Source organism: Herpailurus yagouaroundi, unplaced genomic scaffold, assembly GCF_014898765.1.
Source record: "Herpailurus yagouaroundi ecotype Mexico unplaced genomic scaffold, PumYag 188, whole genome shotgun sequence".
Taxonomy (NCBI): Eukaryota; Metazoa; Chordata; class Mammalia; order Carnivora; family Felidae; genus Herpailurus; species Herpailurus yagouaroundi.
This window is the reverse complement of record NW_024412419.1, coordinates 734032-753674: the sequence shown is the minus strand read 5'-3', so window position 1 is coordinate 753674 and position 19643 is coordinate 734032. Positions and strand designations below refer to the sequence as shown.

The 19643-nt window shown below is 54.6% G+C and overlaps 1 protein-coding gene across 2 annotated transcripts in view; it reads right to left on the bottom strand.

The window, feature by feature from the left end:
- Positions 1 to 19643, bottom strand: part of SNTG2 (syntrophin gamma 2) — a 180309-nt gene that overhangs the window by 108436 nt on the left and 52230 nt on the right. The window contains exons 2-4 of one of the 2 annotated variants that reach the window (XM_040495951.1): positions 18102 to 18239; positions 10396 to 10452; positions 10250 to 10307 (exon numbers count right to left, since the gene is read on the bottom strand). In XM_040495951.1, the coding sequence (XP_040351885.1) occupies positions 10250 to 10307; positions 10396 to 10452; positions 18102 to 18239 (253 nt within the window). Of the gene's footprint in view, positions 1 to 10249; positions 10308 to 10395; positions 10453 to 18101; positions 18727 to 19643 lie in introns of those variants that run through there. The other variant, XM_040495950.1, reaches the window with a different exon arrangement.

The following is a 19643-nucleotide window of genomic DNA, read 5'->3' as shown; positions in this document are numbered from 1 at the left end:
TAAATAAACGTTGAAAAAAAAAATTAAAAAAAAAAAATTGAACAACCAATAACAAAAAAGTGACAGTGTCAGCAGTTGTTAAAAGTAACCTTGATACCTTGGATTGCTGTATAACCCACGCTGATGTCTCAGAAATACCGCCCCCAACTCTCTCTCTCTCTCTCTCTGTCTCTCACACACACACACACACACACACGCACACACACACACAGGCTCTGCAGAATCCCCAAGTGACTGTAGAATCACAGGGAAGACTGATCACCTTCAGTAATTTGGATCTGATTTTCTGAAAATAAACCCCTGTCCAGAACACCCCCCATTCCTGGCAATTCTGCAGGAAGCGCAGGGTGCAACAGGGTCCCACAAGGTGCGACAGGGCCCTCAGGGTGCGACAGGGTCCCTTAGGGTGCGACAGCGTCCCACAGGGTGTGACAAGGCCCCGCAGGGTGAAACAGGGCCCCACAGGGTGCGACAGGGTCCCACAGGGTGCGACAGGGCCCTCAGGGTGTGACAGGGTCCCACGGGGTGCAACAGGGCCCCCAGAGTTTGACAGGGTCCCTTAGGGTGCAACAGGGTCCCACAGGGTGCAACAGGGTCCCACAGGGTGCGACAAGGTCCCGCAGGGTGCGACAAGGTCCCGCAGGGTGTGACAAGGCCCCGCAGGGTGTGACAAGGCCCCCGCAGGGTGTGATAGGATCCCACAGAGCTTCAGCATTTCTCACCCAGAGGATGAGTCCACTTCTATTATCTGTTTCAGGTTCTGTTTATTTCGACAGCTTTAAAATCATGCCGTTCATCGGTTTGTTTCCAGTAAACAAGAGGAGGCACGGAAACGCTCTTCATCCGACTCTCTCCACCCCTAACTCGGTCCAGGATTGGCCCCGGGGCCTCCTCCCCCATAGGGCCAGCTCTCTGGACACGGGAAGTAGACTGGGGTTTGGTGAAAGAACCGGGGGGAGGCGAGTGTGGCGAGAAATTCTGCTCCCACTCTGCACTCAGCCGCCCCAAGCGGGAGGGGCGTCTCAGGCTGTGTGTGCACAACTCCAGTCGGGTGCAGCCTAACCCATCTCAGAGTGGGGTCTACCGAGATCCACGGACCCCCAGAAGGGGTCAGGGGCTGACCTGCTATCGCCGTGGGCACGTGGGCCTGCGTGTCTGGACCTCGTTCTACACGCTGAAGGCGGGCTCCCCCACGGAACCGACAGGAAGGTGGGGGCCCCGCGGGCACCTCTGCTGGTTCAGGGGCAGTGAGACGGGAGCCCAGCACACGGGCCCCGGGTCTGAGCGGTGTCACTGCAAGGCTGCGGCACCCTGAATCAGTCACGTCTACGAGAATGGAGCTCAGACTCTTCCCTCTGCTTCCTGAGGCGGCTGGCGCTCGGCTCCCCGGGCACCTGTCGCACATTCCCTGGGCGTGCAAGGCGGCAGGGGTCTCGAAGGGCTCAACATCGGCTACAGATTCAGGAGATAGTGTCGACCGGAAGCAGGGAAGGGGGAGGGGGAAGTTTTAACATGCAATCAGCTAAACTGATGAAATATCGCGGATGTGCAAATAAATCAATCGCAAATCTATACGGTGATGACATACTCATGGCAGTGAGACGCCAGATGCAAGTGAAAATTCTAGAGAAGGCTGGAAATCAGGGGCCCTGGGGACCCACAGCTGCACCCACGCAGCTCAGACACCCTGAGGTCTAAGGACCCCAAGGCCGCAGCTTCAGAAGCTCGGCCCCTGCAGGCTGGAGAGAGCCGGGCAGGCAGCGGGCCCCGCCTCACCTCTGCTTCCCCTCAGAGAAATCCCCACACGTGGCTGCAGAAATGCTGTCCTGTGTCACGGGCGAACATCTGCACGAATAGCACGGCGTGTCTGCTCCCAGTCTGACACTCAGCGGGGCCTTATGAGAACCCACATTTCGCCCAGGACACTTACTCGCTTTTAACAACGGAAGTTTCGCGTGAAAGACCCTGGCTCTCATCCCTTTCGCCCTTCCTGACGCACAAGCTCCTCTCTTTCCCTCCCTCTTGTTGAAATTTTCTGGGTAGTTTCGGGAGGGCCCACGTGTCTCCCGAACATGGGCCTCAAACCAGCCACCGGCCGGGCCTGCCCACGCGCCCACCGAAACGTTGCCGTGATACCCGGACTTGCTCCACGGCCGGGAAGGGACTCCGGCGTCGGCGCAAGAACTAGACGTGGGACAGCCCAGGTTTGCGACGGGGCCGCCCCCGCCCCCGGGCGCGGCCTCAGCGGACAGGCCCGGGAGCACCTCCTCCCGCGGGGCCTTGGCGAGCGGCGGCGGGGGCGGGGGCTGCGCCGCAGCAGCGGGAGGAGCCCGTCGGGGTGACAGCTGCCAGCCGTCCAGGGCCTCCCTGTGCTGTCTGCACGCGGCACGAAGCTCCGCGCTTCATTTCCGCCACATCGAGAGGCTCCTTGTGAACGTCGTTCTTCTCCCCCTTAATCCGGCACAGTACGAACCGGAAGGCCACGCTGCTTTCGCTTTTCCAAAAGCGTCAATGTTCTCAGGGTCTCTGTGTGACTCCACACACGCACAACCACGGTGGCGCTGGCGCGTCTGCGACAGAGCGTCTGAGACGCCGGTAGGCGAGGGGGTGGGGTCCCCAAGAAGGGTGGGGGAAGCCCGGCGAGGCAAAGCTGCGGTGGGAACGAGGCTGAGGCACGATGCGCGGGGTCAGTGGGTGACCAAGGCCAGCAACACGCAAAGGGCTGAATTTCTGCCCGGCGTTTACGGTTTTGTGACCGGACGGGGTCACTGGATACTCCTGGGCAAGGACCCAGAAGCGCCACACAGAGAATTAAGCGTCGAGTTCAAAGGATGCGGCCACACTCACCACACCTGCATGCTCAGCGTGAACACCCCACCCACGCAGAACTCCTTGCTGGCTCTGTGACATCTCCCTCCGAGTCCTGCCGCCTACGGCTGGTTCAGGTTTTTTATTTTTATTTATTTATTTATTTTTTCGAGAGACAGAGCATGAGTGGGGGAGGGGCAGACACAGAGAAAGACGCAGAACCCAAAGCAGGCTCCAGGCTCCGAGCTGTCAGCACAGAGCCCGACGCGGGGCTCGAACTCACAGACTGTGAGATCATGACCTGAGCCGAAGTCGGAAGCTCAACCGACTGAGCCACCCAGGCGCCCCACTGGTTCAGGTTTTTAAGTGGAATTCTGGGTGATGACATCACTCAGCCACCCTGAGGGGCCCGCACTTCCGCATCCTGGGCAGGGGTGAGCAGGTATGGGCAGGTGTGGACAGGTGGGCCTGGGGAGGTGCACTCAACACCGCCAGGGAGTAGACACGCAGGAGCGCACCCAGACTGATCTCAGGCAGAACTGCGTCCCCGCACAACAGGCTAGCTCAGCTCAGAGCACACAACACGACACAACACAACTCCACGTGACACACCTCCTCTATGCTGCCAGAGGAAAACCAAACACGGCCCCCCCCCCCCCCCCCAGTTCTGAGCAATTTCTGTGGGGCGTCTATTACCTACCAGGTGTGGGCGCAAACTAGGAAGATACCCTGGCCTGCTAAATACCTCTCTCCTCACTGGCGGGATCAACGGGGCAGCTTGAGCTGCACGAGACCGCGATGCCCTCTCTGCAGCCCTGGACTCGAGAAACCAGGGCCGGGCCCGTCAGCACCCCGCGCGGCAGAGGCCGCTGGTCAGCCTGCGGCTCCCACGGGATGTGCTGCTCTCCTCAAGGAAAGAGTGGACGCCCCTCACCGCGCCCACCGACAGAGGGTCTGCGGTGCCCCTGGTGGCCTCCGGGGTAACCCGGGGACCCGCCTGTCCTGTGAAACCCTAGCGCACCTGCTGCGGAGGCCCGACTTCCGGTGCCGGGCCAGAACTCTGCGTCGATCGCTTCACAGCAAGGAGGGCAGAGCCCAACCAGGACGAATGACCTCCGCGGGTCCCGCTTCGAGTCTCCGGGGCCAGCTCTCCTCAAAGGTCATCCTACGCCCACCACCCACGGGGCCCCAGAGTGTGCGGTTTGCTCACATCCTTCAGACGGGGCGGAGCACAGCTGACCCCGAGTGTTAACTGGCAACCGCCAATCGGCTCTAAGCCACACCTTCCGAGGTAGTTAGTTACCTTCAGCTTATGAGCTTGACCTCGTGTCGGTCACGTCCGCGTTCTGTGTATGCGCACGCGCACGTACCCGTAACTCTACACAGAACAGGCTCACTCATATGCAGACGCGTGTACGCACACAAACAGCGCGACTTCCATGTGTGTACTCAAGTACGGATCTAGTTTTCCTCCAGGCTGAGGTCCTGTGCTCCACACCTCCATGTCTCGGGGTCTGGAAAGGAACCAGCACCCAGGATGCATTTAGGAAATACAGAAAGTTGTAAGGAAAGGGCGTACGCGGATCTGCGGAAAGGCGGCACCGGACCCTAGTGTCCTGGGTCTAGGGTTCTTCACTATTTCCATCGACCCCTGTATTCCTTTGTGTGATCATTAAATAATAAGTAAATAAAAGGCCACAAGTGTATGGGCGCTTTCTGTTTAAGTTTGAGACGTTTCTTCACAAGGTAAATGCAGCATCAGTTTCAGACACTGAAATCACAAGAGACTTAAGGACACGTACTCACTAGTTAGTCATCACTAACCAGAAGTTTAACTGCTATGAAATGCTGGCGTTTTGTCACTTAAGGAAGGAAAACTCTACTACATTACTTCTAAGATTTTTTTTTTTCCAGTTGGTAACCACTTATGGCTTGCTAATTATTAACAAATGGAGTCATAAGTCACAGTTGTAGTTAAAACCACGTATTTTAGGAAATTTGTGTGTGAAACATAATACAGTAAATTGGGGAACATTTCCGTGCGAATCCGGAGCCTCTAGAAGGAAGTGTTTTCTAGCTCACCTGTAAGAGCCCCGACAGCTGCCGTACCGGCTCTCCTTGTCTCCACTTCCTTGAACATCCCTGCCCCCAGACCTCACCTGCCAGCGGGAAAGGGCTCCTCGGCAGCTACGGATTCCACACTTGGCGCAGACGCAAGCACACAGGCTGGAAGCCAGCTACGAGCTTCATCGGCAGAAGAACCCAAGAAAAGCAGCACGAGAAAGTGGCATAGAGCTGGAAAGGGTCCAAGCAAAAGAGCCCAATGGTGTGGCCCAAAAGGACTCATCAAGGTTTGAAAGAGCAGAGCTAATGTACATACGAGGCCCTTTGTGTCCAGGGAAAGGAAGCTGCTGAAGGCACCGCTGCTGACAAAACGCAAGCGCCCCCCCCCCCCATACTTGCCCAGCCCCGAGTCACCTCCCCCACGACAGGTGCACGTGCTCACACTGCTTCGGAGAGCCCGGTGTTTCCTTCGGGTGAGAGGAGGCCCCGCGCTCCCCTGAACTCGGGCTGAAGAGAGCTGACCAGAAGACATGCCGCAAGCTCACTCCCTCGGCCTTTCCGAGGGTGACTTGGGTGCAGTCCCAGTTAGTGGGTGGGGACGATGACGGAAAGCATTCTTCTTGCAGGAAAAGACGGCCCTTCCTGGAGGTGGCCTTCGCCAACTCTCTTCTGCCCCACCCGGAAAGAGGATTACTGCCTTGAAAGGCAGCCATTCTGTAAACGTGGAACACGTAATGAGGCGAAGCCCAAGTTGGTAGGGACGGCCCCGTGGAAGGACGAGGAGATGCCGGGGCCTGGACCGCCGGCTTCTTGTTGAGTCAGAAAATCAGACCCTATCCCTTCAGGCCACTGGACATTTAGGGTATTTCACAACCAAAGACATCCCTACCTGGATGTGAATCCACGGATTTTCAGGGCAATTTCTCACGACGACCTCAGAGACTCACCACGGGGGCCACACCCTGGCTTTTCCGTTTGCCAGCCGTGTGTCTCCGGACAATCTTTTTAGTGTACTTGTGCCTCAGCGTTCTCCCTGCACCACAAGGGTGGTCATGAAAGTCCCTCTCTGACAGGGTGCTGAATGCCCAGACACAGAAAGCATTAAGTAAAATTCATATTTTTCTTTGCACTACGATCCGCTCCTGCCGTTATTTATCTGTGTCCCTGTGGGTGATCTGGCTTCCCCAGCATGAGGCACACTCCAGGAGGGCACGAAGTAGGTGTGTCTTCACTGCCCCCTGCAGCGAGGGGGAACTCAGTGTAGCAGCAGGTCCCCGAGAGTGGCTCTACAGGCCAAGTGAGCTGCCCCTGTTCACGAGGTCTGAAGTTACCAAACAGAAATTTCTAATAATAACTTGAAGGGCTTCAGGAATTGAAGGAATGTTAAATGTCCAAGGAAAGATATTTTTAAGACTTTACTTACTAGGTATATAGTATTAATAAATATCCCCAAGCAAAATAAACACTTGTACCTTTTCCTCGTGATGTGAGCAGACATCATGGACTCACCGGGCCTCTGAGCTCAGAGCCTCAGCCTGACTGGAGGCCGCGGGGCACCGCGGTCTGCCGGGGTCCCTCCCAGGAGGCCTGGGCACCGAGGTGTGCGGGGAGAGCCTCTGGGTGCGTCCTGAGCCCCAGAGGGGCTTCATGCGCTCGCAGGAGGTGGGAAAGCTCTTCCTAAAGAAATAAAGGAGCCAGAGGGTAACCCGGCCCCTCGGCCTCCAGACCCCTCTCAGGCCCCCTCCTTTCACACCCCAGGTGCTCAGGCAGCCGCTCCTCCCCATGGAGGTTAAGTTCTTAGAAAATCACCCTAATTCAAATGCTTCTTTTGTTCTAATTCCCCGACCCGTTCCGAGCACCCTTAAGCATGCACCTGCCACGGGGCGTGGATCCCCACCCCCACCCACATTTCCAGCATCTGCTGATCCCCGTGTCTGCTGTGTCATGTTACCAAATGCCGTCAGATGCCGCTGAAGCTAAAGATACAGAGACTCCAGCAGGAGTCCCCGTGGTGTCTCTGTAAAATCGCGCCTGGGCTCCCCTTCAAAGCACCTGAGAGGCTGGTGGCTGCCCCCACGTTCACCAAGACGTCCGAGAGCGCGGTCCCTCCTGCTCACTTCCTGCAGCAGCCTGGTGGTGGGTCTTTAACGTGAACAGACGTTATAATGCTGCGTTTGGAAAGTCCGCAAACCACCTTCTCGCTGGTAAATACAACCCAAGCTCCTTCCTTGGACTTCACACCCTGAACACCCGGCCACCTGTCCCTTCAGGCGTGTCTCTGCCTCTTCCAGCAAAACGACGCCTGTGTCTCCACCTCTTCGGCGTGACGACCACTGTCTCCGCCTCTTCCGGCCTGACGACCACTGTGTCTCCGCCTCTTCCGGCCTGACGACCACCATGTCTCCTCCTCTCCACGTGCACCACGCTCCCGCCGAGGCGACCCGGGCTACGCTCTTCCGTTTCTCGCCAATATCTGCTGAACATCACCCGCGGGAGGACTTTCTCAGACCACGTCGCACAAAACCCTCCCTCACGTCCGTCATCACACGGCCTAGTTTCCTACACAGCGGAACCTATGGCCGCGGCCTGAACATACCTTATTCATCTTGTTGCCTGACGATTTTGATGTGATGGCGGGCTCATCACCGCTGAATGCCCAGAACAGAGACTCTTCCGAAGACATGATTTGTTGAACGTGGCTGCACAAATGCACAGATGAACGACAGCCTGAGCTGACGTTCCCCTTTGACCTTACAGTTTATAGCCGCCTCGCTCCTGAACGTGAAGCCAGGTGCACATCACGTTCCCAGTGGGACTGAGGCTGCAGACGATCCCTCAACATCTAGGCCTTCCTTGTGGGCAAGTGACACCTGCCACATCGGGGAGGTACCCAGGCCATGTGGGGGTGCGGCCGTCTCACCAGGGCCAGTCAGTGTCCCCCTTCCCACCACTCACCTGGAGTCTCCCGTCTCCAGGAGCCAATCCTGACTTGACTGCTGGACTGGGAACCAGTTCACGGGTGTGCTGGCTGCCATGTGCGTCTCCAGGTCGCCTGGACCCGGGGCTCCAGCACACGGGGCCCCACACTTTCACCCGACACCAGAGGCACACGGCAGCTGGGCACAGATTTCCAGCAGCCAAGGGAGTCCCTGCCCGTAAAACAATAGTCCTGTGCCATACTCTGAGGTGAGTAGCGTTACACCGAGCCTGGGTCTCTAAAAGCTCACAGTCGGTTGAGCATTTATGCAGACTTTACAAAGAGCTCAGGGTGTGGGATATGCACTCGGTGAAAAAGGAAGCAACTGGTCTGGAACGCAGGCCGACAGCAGTAGGGTGGGGGCGACCGTCTTCGTGTCTGAGAAGAGGCCTGAGCTACTGAGGCCGACTGAGGCAGGACCGCACTGATGGAGTGCAGGGACAGGTGACCCAATGGATGGGGACAGGGCCCTGGCTATCAGCTCACCGGCCACCGATGCCAGGATGGAGGCAGCCTGAGAAGACAGGAAGCTTCTTTGACCCCTGCAGGGACTCTGCTCAGGAGGCACCCACACATTCTGGCTGCAGGACCAGTAGGAAGTGGGGGAATCTACTGGCCCAGCTGCCTCGGGGGCCCCGGCTCAGAGATGGGAGGTACTGGGGTGACTGGCCACCTTTCTCAAAACTGCAGCCTCGATTCACGGTGGCGCTCTCTGCACATGGCCTTCACCTGTTTGTCCCTCCACAGAGAATGGAGGTTTTCCCTCTAACTTAAGCATAAAAGCTTTTTCTGATTTTTATCTGCTGGTTAATCCTACTTCCTCTCCTCTGACACACTCATATCCACAAATGAAAACCTACACCAGTAGAAAAGACGGGGTGTTTGCAACATCACAGAAACACATCGAGCTGTCCTCCTTCCATCACCAATCAGCCCACCCCGTGTGCCACATGGCACAGAAGGAACCAGACAGATGGCCCAGTCCAGGTAGGGACAGTCCCTTGCACAGACGCACTAGGTTCTGGAAGCATCTGGGCTCTACGGTATCACCAGAAGTACAACAGGAACGCTCCAGTCTGGAGGGACGACGGTTTTGAAATCTTTGAAAACGTCAACAAGAGTGACCCACGTGATGCAGAGACCAGTGCAGCTCTCCTGCTACCTACAGATTTCATCAAAACCACACTTCCTACAGAACCGAAATCCTCGTGTTAGGAAGGCGTATGCAGGAGAGCCACGCACTGGCCACAATTCACAGGCTGGTCTCCTCGAATGCCCTGAGTCTCAGCCTCGGTCCTGATGAAACACTACCCACCTGTTGTAACCTTGCTCAACAAGGGGAGAAATGTAACACTGTTGTTGAGCCGATGACTCAATGCCCTTTGGGTGGAAATGGTCTTTTTGCAGACGCAAATGTGTGGTTAAAATCTCTCTTCTCTGCATGAATGAGTCAAGGTTGTTGTGGGGAATTCACATTCCGTGTAGACATGGACTCCAGCCACAGGTCCACGCCACAGCCCCTGTGCACACGCACCTGCGGAGCACGCGGTGGTGGGGTCCCAGGCCGAGGCCGCCTCTCCCACAACCACTGGGCCGCCACATGCTCTGACACGGGGCTGGGGCTGCAGTCGGGGAGAAGGAGGGGACATGTCTCCACTGTTCAAGAGCCCCGTACTCACCCCTGCTCTGTTTTCACCGCCTCGGACCCCTTCCCCCACACGGGTCGCTGCCTCCCCTCCTCCTCCAGCAGGGGGACAAACAGCCCCTGAGCCTCAGGGGGACCGGCACCCACAGGCAGAGTGGAGGCGGCCGCACGGAGGGCCTGCTGGGACACCGGAATGGTCCCTGCCATCTAACTACGTGACTGTACTACAACCATCTCCCACCGTTCAGCACTGGACGGTGAGGCCGCAAACCGCACATCCACTCCCACTCCCGCTCCCGGTGACCTGAGTCAGCGGCAGCTGCGGGGCGACCATCCCCCCCCCAAGCCTGACACCATCCAACCGCATCCCCGACGGCCATCCCGGCCTCCCCACCAAGCCGCTCCCAGAGGGCGGGACGCGATTTTTGTCACAGACCTCCATGAGCATCATGACTGCCGACGCCAGGACCATGTGTCCTCAGGCATCACACTGCTGAGAAGACCCTGTGGTCTGGCCCTGAACGTGTCTCCAGAGGCTGCCCTGATGGCCACAGGGGAATCAGTATCTCTCTTAAGGGCTTGCGGCCTCAGAGGACATGAAAAAGGCAGAGCCGTGTCAGGGGTAACGTAGGGGCAACAACAAAACAAAACGGCCGCTAAACAACCCAGCACACAAACAGGTGCTTATTTTTATCGTTTCCAATAACACATTATCTCACAAACTGCCGTGGGCATACATGTCCTGGCCGCGTTACCTGCGTGGCCTCTGAATATCTTTGATATGACGACAGGGACCCTGTGCTCGGCGCCTCCCTGGAAGACAGGCAGAGAGAAGGTTCCGTCACGATCAGCACAGACACACGCTCAGAAAGAAGGTCGCGAGGGAGGAATGCGTTCCTACCTTTACGCTCAGGCCCAAGCCGCCAACGGGCTGTCTGCGCAGCGTAACGGTTCTGTGCTTTAAAAAATTTTAGAAAACAAAGCAAGTTTAGGTTGAAATGCATGATCAGAGAGTAAATGCAAAATGCAGACATACGTTCATTTAAATTTAAGTAACTCTTTAAAATACACCTGCAGAGTGACACACGTTCACTTCCTGTCTGTAGTGTTACCTTGAGGAGCAGAGACCTGGATTAAAAACAGACACACAAGATCCAGGCCCTGTTACGGCCGTTATTTAAACCCAAGGTGAATTCCTGCAAGCTGGCTGATCTTCCGGATCTTTCTCAAGGATCACAGGCCCCAGGAAATGGCCGTGCTCTCCCGATCTCAACCTATCTTCGAATCTGTTCTTCCCACCAGTCCCCAGCCTGGCTCCCTCCCCTGCTGCCTCTCCACCTGGCACAACCGCCTTCAGGCCCAGGCCCGTTCTCAGGTAGTCAGAGCTGACCCCTGAATGATCGATCACCATCTCCCGGTCCTTGGCTCACGGGGCCCAACCACGCGTGAAGGCGCCAGGGGTGGCAACGAGCTGGAAGTGCAGCGGTGCCCGGAACCAGCAAGGCCTCCAAACTGCATACACGTTCAATCCCCAGCTCCTGTTCTGCTTGGTCTAAACTGACCAATCGTTTAACCAACTGCACCAGATCTGAGGGTGGAAGACAGGGGCCTGGGGTGGGAGGAAGGGGAGGGCCAGGCGCATCTGTGGCTCAGAAAGATCCCGTGGGAACAACGGCAACGACCCACGTTCTCTGTTCTGGAAGCAGAAGCATAGATGCTTTCACACCAAACGCAGAGCACCGTGAGCAGGGACAGGCCATCAGGAGTGTGCTCGCGGAGCGCCATGATCAGGGACAGGCTGTCAGTGGGCCGTGGAGAGCCGTGAGCAGGGACAGGCCATCAGGAGTGTGCTCGCGGAGCACCGTGAGCAGGGACAGGCCATCAGGAGTGTGCTCACGGAGCACCGTGAGCAGGAACAGGCCATCAGGGGGGCCATGTGGGCTCCTGCCCAAGCCCAGGGCATGCCAGCCGCCAGCAATGGGCCACAGGGACTGCAGGGCCGAGGGGGAAGCCAGTGTTTACAACGTCTCTTGCACAACGTGTAAAATCCAAGAATGACTCCATTCTCAGGAGTGAATTCATCATAAGAAACCAGAGCCAACGTACCTCCTTTAGCGCACGCGTGGGAATCCGTTACCCATGTGGATATTAACGGCAACACTGTGTTCTGAGTGTCCTGTGGCTGCAGCATCTTCAGCTGGTGGCCGTTTGTATTATCACACGCAGAGAGAGAGCCGCGGGTCAGGGACACTGGCTTCAAGGTAATGGATCGCACTGTCTCCGTGTCCTGCACTGCCCGCGAGGGGGTGACGGTAAAGAGCAGGCCCAGCTCACGCCCGTTGACAGACTCGCAGGGGCTCCTTCCGGGCCTTTCCAAGTACTTAGCTGAACGCTGGGAGCACGTCTCATCCCTGCCAAGGGCAGACACACTCGGGACGTAAATCCCACGGTGCGTGGGGGTCTTCTGTGTGCAAAGTCTGGAGTCAGCCAGCGACTCAGTGGGAAAGGCGGAGGGGACAGTTACCGGCTGCCTCATCATTCAGCCTGAGTCCCTGCCGCATGTGTGGCGACACCCAACGTGCCTCTGAGGGGAATATTCTAACCAAAGCCCAGAAAATAGGGTCATGTGATTCCACACCAGCCAGCAATCTCCACCGCATGGAATTTGTCAAACATTCAATCGTGTTTTCCAAGTTTCGCCATTAATGCGAGCATTTGAACCTCACGGAGAGCAAGCGGATATATTTTAGAGAAAATATGTTTGGAAAAGTGCCAAGGGTGTTTCTGTTGAGACAGACTTTGCCAAATGACACTGTAAATCAGTCATTTTATTCACATATCGATCTCAGGAGGAAACTTCCAATAAAACTTCAGAAAATGATCACCTGAGGCAAAACGGGTTAATGCACACCAAAAATCTGGACTAATAGTCCCAACAGGTGAAAGCAGAAAAAATCTATGCAATGAGCCTCTTTACCGTTTGTTCAGGAGAACTTGAAGAGACTGTTATCTGTTATTAATCCAGAACACTATTTATTCAAGTATTTGCTGTACACAATCTGCTAAAATTTCCTTTTGGAGCAAATGCGCCCTGGTCACTTAACCCTCTGAGAAATTGAGTTTCTGTGTCTGGAAAGCGAGGATGATACTGTGTGTCCCACACAGAAAGTTGCTGTGGGCTGAACTGTTCCCCTCAAGTCCCTACGTGGAAGTCCCATCCCTGTGTGACTACATTTGGAGGTAGAGTGAGGTTGGAGGGGTCACGGGCTGGGCCCCAGACCATGGGACTGCTGTCCCCACAGGAGCAGGAAGAGGGGGGACCCCAGAGCCCTCTCTGCATGTGCTCAGAGGAAAGCCTGTGGAGGGCGTGGTGGGAAGAGGGCACCTGACCATCTGCATGGTTCTGCGTGGGCAGCCTGGGCCTGCGAAGACAGCCAGTGGAGAGAATTGCGGGAAACCAGCAAGTGTCACAGAAACATCAGGATGTCAAGTCTCGTCATGAAAAACCTCTTCTTTCTGCTCTTCTAAACTCCCTCGCTGGAGCTTGTAAGAATCTCGCATTCAAAGCCGGGAGAAGGTTCAGCCAACCTGTGTTCTCACAATTGAAGATCATGTAACTACCTAGGTTCTAACACGAATGTAGCATTGTCGTATTTAACAATTTTGCTTTTCAAAACAAGATTTGTAAAAGTTAGTGGATAGTTAAAACGAATAGAAAACACAACTTGTACAGCTTTTAGCTGAAAACGTCCACACAGCAACCCAGCTAAGGCCCCTCCTGTGTCCTGATGCTTCACGAACTCACAGCCAGGCCACAGACACAAGTTTCGAAAGCCCTTCTCTCAGCAGATGTGTAGACGGAAACTAGTGCTCTCAAAAGGCACTTTCTAATTCAACCAAAGCAGTCCTCTCTGACGAGCTCGCTCAGTGCACAACCGTGGGGCCAGTACCTCATCCATCGAGCCACGTTCTCCCCTTAACCATGTTTCTCTTCAGGGTTGGGGTGTGCTCACTTCCCAGAGCAATGAATTATGAATTCATTCAGATGTGAAGAGACTTGGGAGGACCAAGTTTGGAATCTAAGGTAACTCTTCAATGAACTCTTCCAACCGAAGCCAGCTGCACTTTTCACAAACATAAGAGATAAGGACCTTCAAAAATATTCTGCTTTATCATTAATTCCAAACTATGTTTTGACATTTACCTACTGCAGATTTATGGACCCAGAGAATTGAAAGCAAAAGGGAACCACAGAAAGGATATAAATGTAGGTAGATAAAAGCAGTAATAATGCATTTATCTTATCACAAACGAGCAATGATAGAATTGTGGGCATTGAGTATAGAATTTATCAGACATAGCCAGGACTTTGGCAGGCGTCATGGTAACAAATTCATCCATCTTGGGGAGTTTAATACAAGTTTAATTCTTTATTCCAAACTAAAATATCAGTTTGTTGATATTCCTCACAGCACTTGTTATGTGAGAAATAAACTTAATTTTTGAAAATGACTTTAACAAGTTCACTACCCACCCCCTCGCCCCCAGCTCCCCCCACTCCTGTGACGTCTTTCGGTCTCATAGCCTGGGTTTTGTGTCTGATACGTTGTTTAGCTGGTGCACGGAGATTCCAATGCCGGGTGTGTTTTCATCTTTATCTCAAGACAGCCCCTCTACTCAGGTCTGCTGGGTCACTTTTCGTGCCTTGTCCTTGTCCCACCTCCGTAGCCTCCTGTGCCGGAGGCATGCTACAAACTTGGTCGTTGCCGAGCCTGAGGTCCCCGAAGGTCAACATCTGTTTTATTTCTGCCATCTGTTGCTTACAGTGGTTTCAAGTTCACTCATGAAGGACATGACTTTATGGTGGTTTCAAGTTCCCTCATGAAGGACGTGACTTTCCAGCACTCCTGCTCCAAGCAGGGGAGAAAGTCAGCTGTCCTCTGACCTCTGGGCCCCGGGACTGCCTCCTGAGGTCTCATGCAGATGCAGCCAGGTCGTGGCAGGTGGGCCAACGCCAGCCCCAGGGGCCGGGAGCCTCCCCTCACACCAGCTTGGCAGCACCCCCCAGAACCGGGGATCCGTGTGTCCGAGAGCATCCCCGGGTCACACCCTCACAGAGGAGCAGCTGAGACACTGCCCCGACCCCGTGACTAACTCCAGGAGCTTAGCTCTGTCGCTCTGAATCTTAGCATCCCAAATAGTAACACGAGGACACAGAATCCACTGAAGTACGTGCCAGCTGCAAATTCGCCGGGACTCAAGGTAGCGAATACGATATAAATTTATTAAAATGTTCTCTTCATGCGGACCTTCCCAACCACGTTAATTTAAGCCACAAGCATAAACTTACAATTAGAGAAATGCAACGTGTCATGTGGACAGGGATGACCGTAAAATAAAACGATGTACACAAAACCCTGAAACACGAGAAAAAGCTAGGTCTCTCACGCTACAAGCACTCCCTCTCTTTAGGAGATAATGGGAAAATCCCAGGATTTGAAATATGCAAAACGCCATGTTGATCTCAACGGGAAGAAATATGAATGGAATAAGAATTTTCTGGTTTTAAACTCCGGTGATGAACCGGCAGATTTAAAAAATCCTCTGGTTTTATGGAAGAGTCAATGCAGTCCAGTCCTCCATCTTTTGTGATAAAAATAACACCCATCGTGAACCGACATTGCGGCGATTGCTTCGGCAGGGCCACGTCCACCCGTTGCCGTGTCTCGGACGCGCGCAATCCAGAAAGTGCGGCCGGAGGCGGGGACCCCACGCGGAGTCCGCCTGCGGGGTCGGGGGAGCCGGTTCCCGCCACCGCGCGGCTGGATCACCAAGCACGCGGCACGCACACTTCGCCCCAAGGTCAGAGCGCAAAAGGCGGCAACGGTCACCAGCACCATTTCCTGGGAAGAAAACGGACGTCGAGGAGAGAACTCCATGGGCCTGCTGCACGTGCGGCTGCAGAACGACCCTGACGTCAGGTGCTCAGGGCGGTCCCGGCCCCCGGGGCGGAGTCACACACGACAGCAATGACGTTTAATGGTAGTTTTAAGTCTTGTGGTCCTGCTGATAAGCTAGCTTCTGCTGGAATTTAGTATCTATACTGTGTGCCCGGTAAATAGGTGTCGCACCGAATCTGACACGTAAGTGTCACGTCCTGGCCACAGAGGCTCGGGGTTCGGCGACGTGTAAAACCCCGACTTGTTTCTTCTGTTGACCCACCGTGGACCGACTAGACCTTCCACTCCTGCCCTTCGGAATAAGCTTCAAGGGAATAATCGTCCTCGGCCAGGTGCGGCCTCCTTGGAAACGTCCAGTTCCACAGGCACGGTGAGAGCTCCCCAGAGGTGTTCTGGATCCCATTCCAAAATCAGCTGTGACCTTTGTTAAAAATAGTCTTCTCGCTCTCCAGACACATGACATATTCTCAGGCAAGATAGCTGTTATTTTTATAACCAACTGAAGAATGCAGTGCTTCAGCCCTCCCGCAAACTAATGGGGCTGCACCCATTCTGCTCTGTGGCTGGGATACAGGAGTCTGACCTCAGGTTACTGACTGTTTCCCCCGGAACCGCCCCCCAAACCATCCAGCACAGGGACACGTGTTTCTTCACCAGAACATCCACGATTTTGTAGGAGGAGAAGCAGGGAACCCGCAGAGAACACCGGAAGTGGGGCCGGCAGACACAGTGGTCACAGACCCAAGCCCCGTGTGCCCCCCACCCACTCTCCAGAGCGGGCGAGTTAAGGTCAGTCCTGTGGCCGTTCACAGCCCTCAGTGAATCACTGGAAATTATAAACATAAACTGACAGGTCCGAACACACACTCATTTATCCTAGGAAGGAACTGATCACTTTCATCAAGGACTTAACCTTAGGCCAAGAATCTGACATTATGAATAAAGAATGTAATTTATTTTTCCTGGACAACTGAGCACAGAAACACTGAATGTTTTTATTATAAGTTGTCAGGGATTCTCTACAGATTATAAAGTCACTCTGAAGAAGGATAATTTTTTAAACAGTTCCAAACTCTTTGCTAACCCTCTGCTCCCCAGCCCCATGCCACCAAGTACTCAGAACAGGTAGGGGACAGAAGGGGACAGTAGGTTGAATGAGGGGTTAGTGCCTGGGCTGCAGGAAGGTGGACCCCAACCTCCAACCCGACCCTCGATTCAAGGGAGGAACAGCGGAAGGAACTGTCCTCCACCCCCATCACAGTCGCCTCACCTGTCCTGGATGGCAGGGAGCATCCAGAACAGGGGCAGTGACCTGAGAAAGGTGGGGCACAGAGGGACACTTCCAGTGGAAGCCACAAGCACTTCCGTTCTCAGGGCCACGTGTGTGTAAGACTCACACAGGAGCCCAGCATCGCTTCCGTGTGGGGACATGTCGGGCTCTCCCAGGGAAGACATCACACTGGCAGCATCTGCATCTCCTGGGAAACGCCGATTCGAGAGAAGTGGCCAGTTTACTTCATTTCCGATCAAAGGTCACGAGGACCCAGGCAATTGTGAACGTAAGAGCCCACGCTCTCCCAACAGCCCTCCCCGGACTGGGGAAAAGGAATGACCTGGGGTATTATCAAATGCACAGAAAAAACTTATTTTCAGCTACATGATTCCTTGAGTCTCTCTCTGTTTTTGTAGCTCCTGGGTGGGTGCATTCAAAGGACAGAGCAGTGAGATGTAGATTGTATACGCATAGATTTATATATTTCCAATTATGAGCCCACCAGAAGGAAAACAGGAAATTGGCTACAGTTTTAATACAGCACACTTAATACAATATACTGTATATTAAATATATCGTGTGCAGTATACTACATATTAAATATATCATGTGAAGCATACTATATATTAAATATATCATGTACGGTATACTGTATGTTAAACATATTGCATACAGTATGCTATATATTAAAATATCATTTACAGCATACTGTGTATTAAATATACCATATACAGTACACTGTGTATTAAATGTATCACGCACAGTATAGCGCATATTAAAATACGTCATGCACAGTATACTGTATATTAAATATACCACATAGAGTAGCCCTGTTTGAGTTAAACTGAAACAAAAGCAGCCAAAATTATTCTTCCTCATCTTTATTCGACATTTTATTGCCTCTAATCAGTAAGTTTCTTGCCTTAAGAAAAGTTCATTTGTAAAAGACTTAAGCCAAAAATGGCAGGAGCGCCTGTTTATGTCCCCAAACGCCAGGGACAGACCTGACACCAGGCACCAGAAAATGGCCGCTGCACATGGTTCTAGACAGAGACCTCCCGGCTGAGGTTTCCGCCAGCAGACGACCTCTCACACTATGTCCTTCCATTTCCAATGAGGTTGTGTCACGTTCCATCCCGTGGTGCGTGGGGCCATTTTCACATAAAGGTCCTTAAGGGAAACCCATCAGCAAAGAAATGGCGGAAGTCAGGGAGACAGTAAAGGGTTCCACCTGGAACCTGATGTCTGGGGACAGTTAATGGGGGAGGGGCTCTTCCTCAGCAAACAGCCCGAAGGAACTAGGAAAGCGGCCTCACCCAGTTAGGCCTTCCCAGCGCGTCCACACGACGCCCGGCGGCGGCGCAGGGCACTTACATGTGCGCCGTGGCTGCTCCCGCGGACACAGACCACGTCCTGTTTCTGAATCGTGAGGACCTCTCTCGTCAGCTTCAGGCGGACGTCACAGGGGCTTCCAGACCCTTCGTGGTGCAGCAGGGCGAGGCCGGTTCTGGTCTGAGGGGGCAAAGCGGAAACAGGCCAAGGGCGTGAGCGCAGGGACGTGGGCGTCACAACAGGACCACGGCCCCTCGCCCACCAGCCCATGGGACACGCCTGCACTGACCACACAGGGCAGCACATCTGCCTCCCATCTGACCAGGGCTCCAGTGACTGGCCTAACACACGGGAAGTCTAAGTTTTGAATAACCGTTGCTGAACAGTTTTTACAGGATTTAAGTAAATATGTTTTTAAAAGAAAATTGGCCAGGATTTTCTTCAAAATATTGAAGTGTTATTAGTATTTTATTTAAAGCAATTTTTTCTGCCTTTAGAAAGGCTTTTCTACTTTAACCAAAGCTATTTAAGTGAAAACCATAACTTTAGAAAGATTCAGGTAATACTTGGATGAAGATTTGTTGTTGTAGGAAATGTTGAAATAATCATTAAATGGACACCGACTTCATCGGAAGCACCAGGCAGGGCCCGTGCACCAGGCTCCTCCAGGGTGGCCTCTGCTTCCGTGGGAGCCTGGGGACGAGGAGGGGCTTCCTTCTGACACCAGACAAAGCAGTCAGAAAACGGAAGCAGCGGTCAGGAGGGAATTTAAGTAAAGAAGATGGCCTGCCAGGCCTTGTCCGCAGAGAAGGGGTAAGTCGGAAAGACGTCTCTGGATAAATGAGAAGGGCCTCCTGGTGCATGAAAATCGCCGTCGACCGGGTGCCCCCAGCCGGGCCCCGGCGGTCGGGTCTCAGGGTCTCAGGTGCGGAGCAGGCTGGCATTTCCGTCCTGTCGAGGGGCAGGGGCCGCGTGCAGGGTGCTACCCGCACAGCCCTAGGCGGTCATCCCGCACGCCAGGAAGGAGGGCGGGGGAGGCAGGAGGATGACTGGCGAGGTGGCAGGCGCTGCACCCTCAGGCCAGGGCCACGTGGATGGGCCCGCGAGAGGGAGGCCCAGCGAGGTGTGAAGGATGACGCCGTGGTGCCGGGGCAGCTCAAGGCCACTAAACGTGGCTGCTCGGGAATGACCGGGCGCCCACAGAGCACCAGTGCCCGCACCGGTCTCCCCTGAGACCACGCCTGAATCTGTGTGGGGTGCAGTCTGAGCCTCAGGGTTCTAGAAGCTTGCCAGATGCTTCTATTAACAGGAGAGTCAGGGGAGGAAGGGCTCAGAGCAAGGGGGACGGCGTCCGGAACGCTCCCTGGAAACGCAGACCCTTGGCCCATAGGCCCTCCCACTCAAACAGAACCTGCGGTCCCCCCACTGCAGGTGACGCCGGCGCGGAGGAAGCCGCGTCCTGCCGGGCTAGACTGCGCGACAGTACGGCCCACCCGTACTCCCGGCACAGCCGCGCTCACCCAGGACCACGCCGACGCACTCGTGCAAGGAGGCCGTCCACACAAACAGCTGCGCATTGACGCC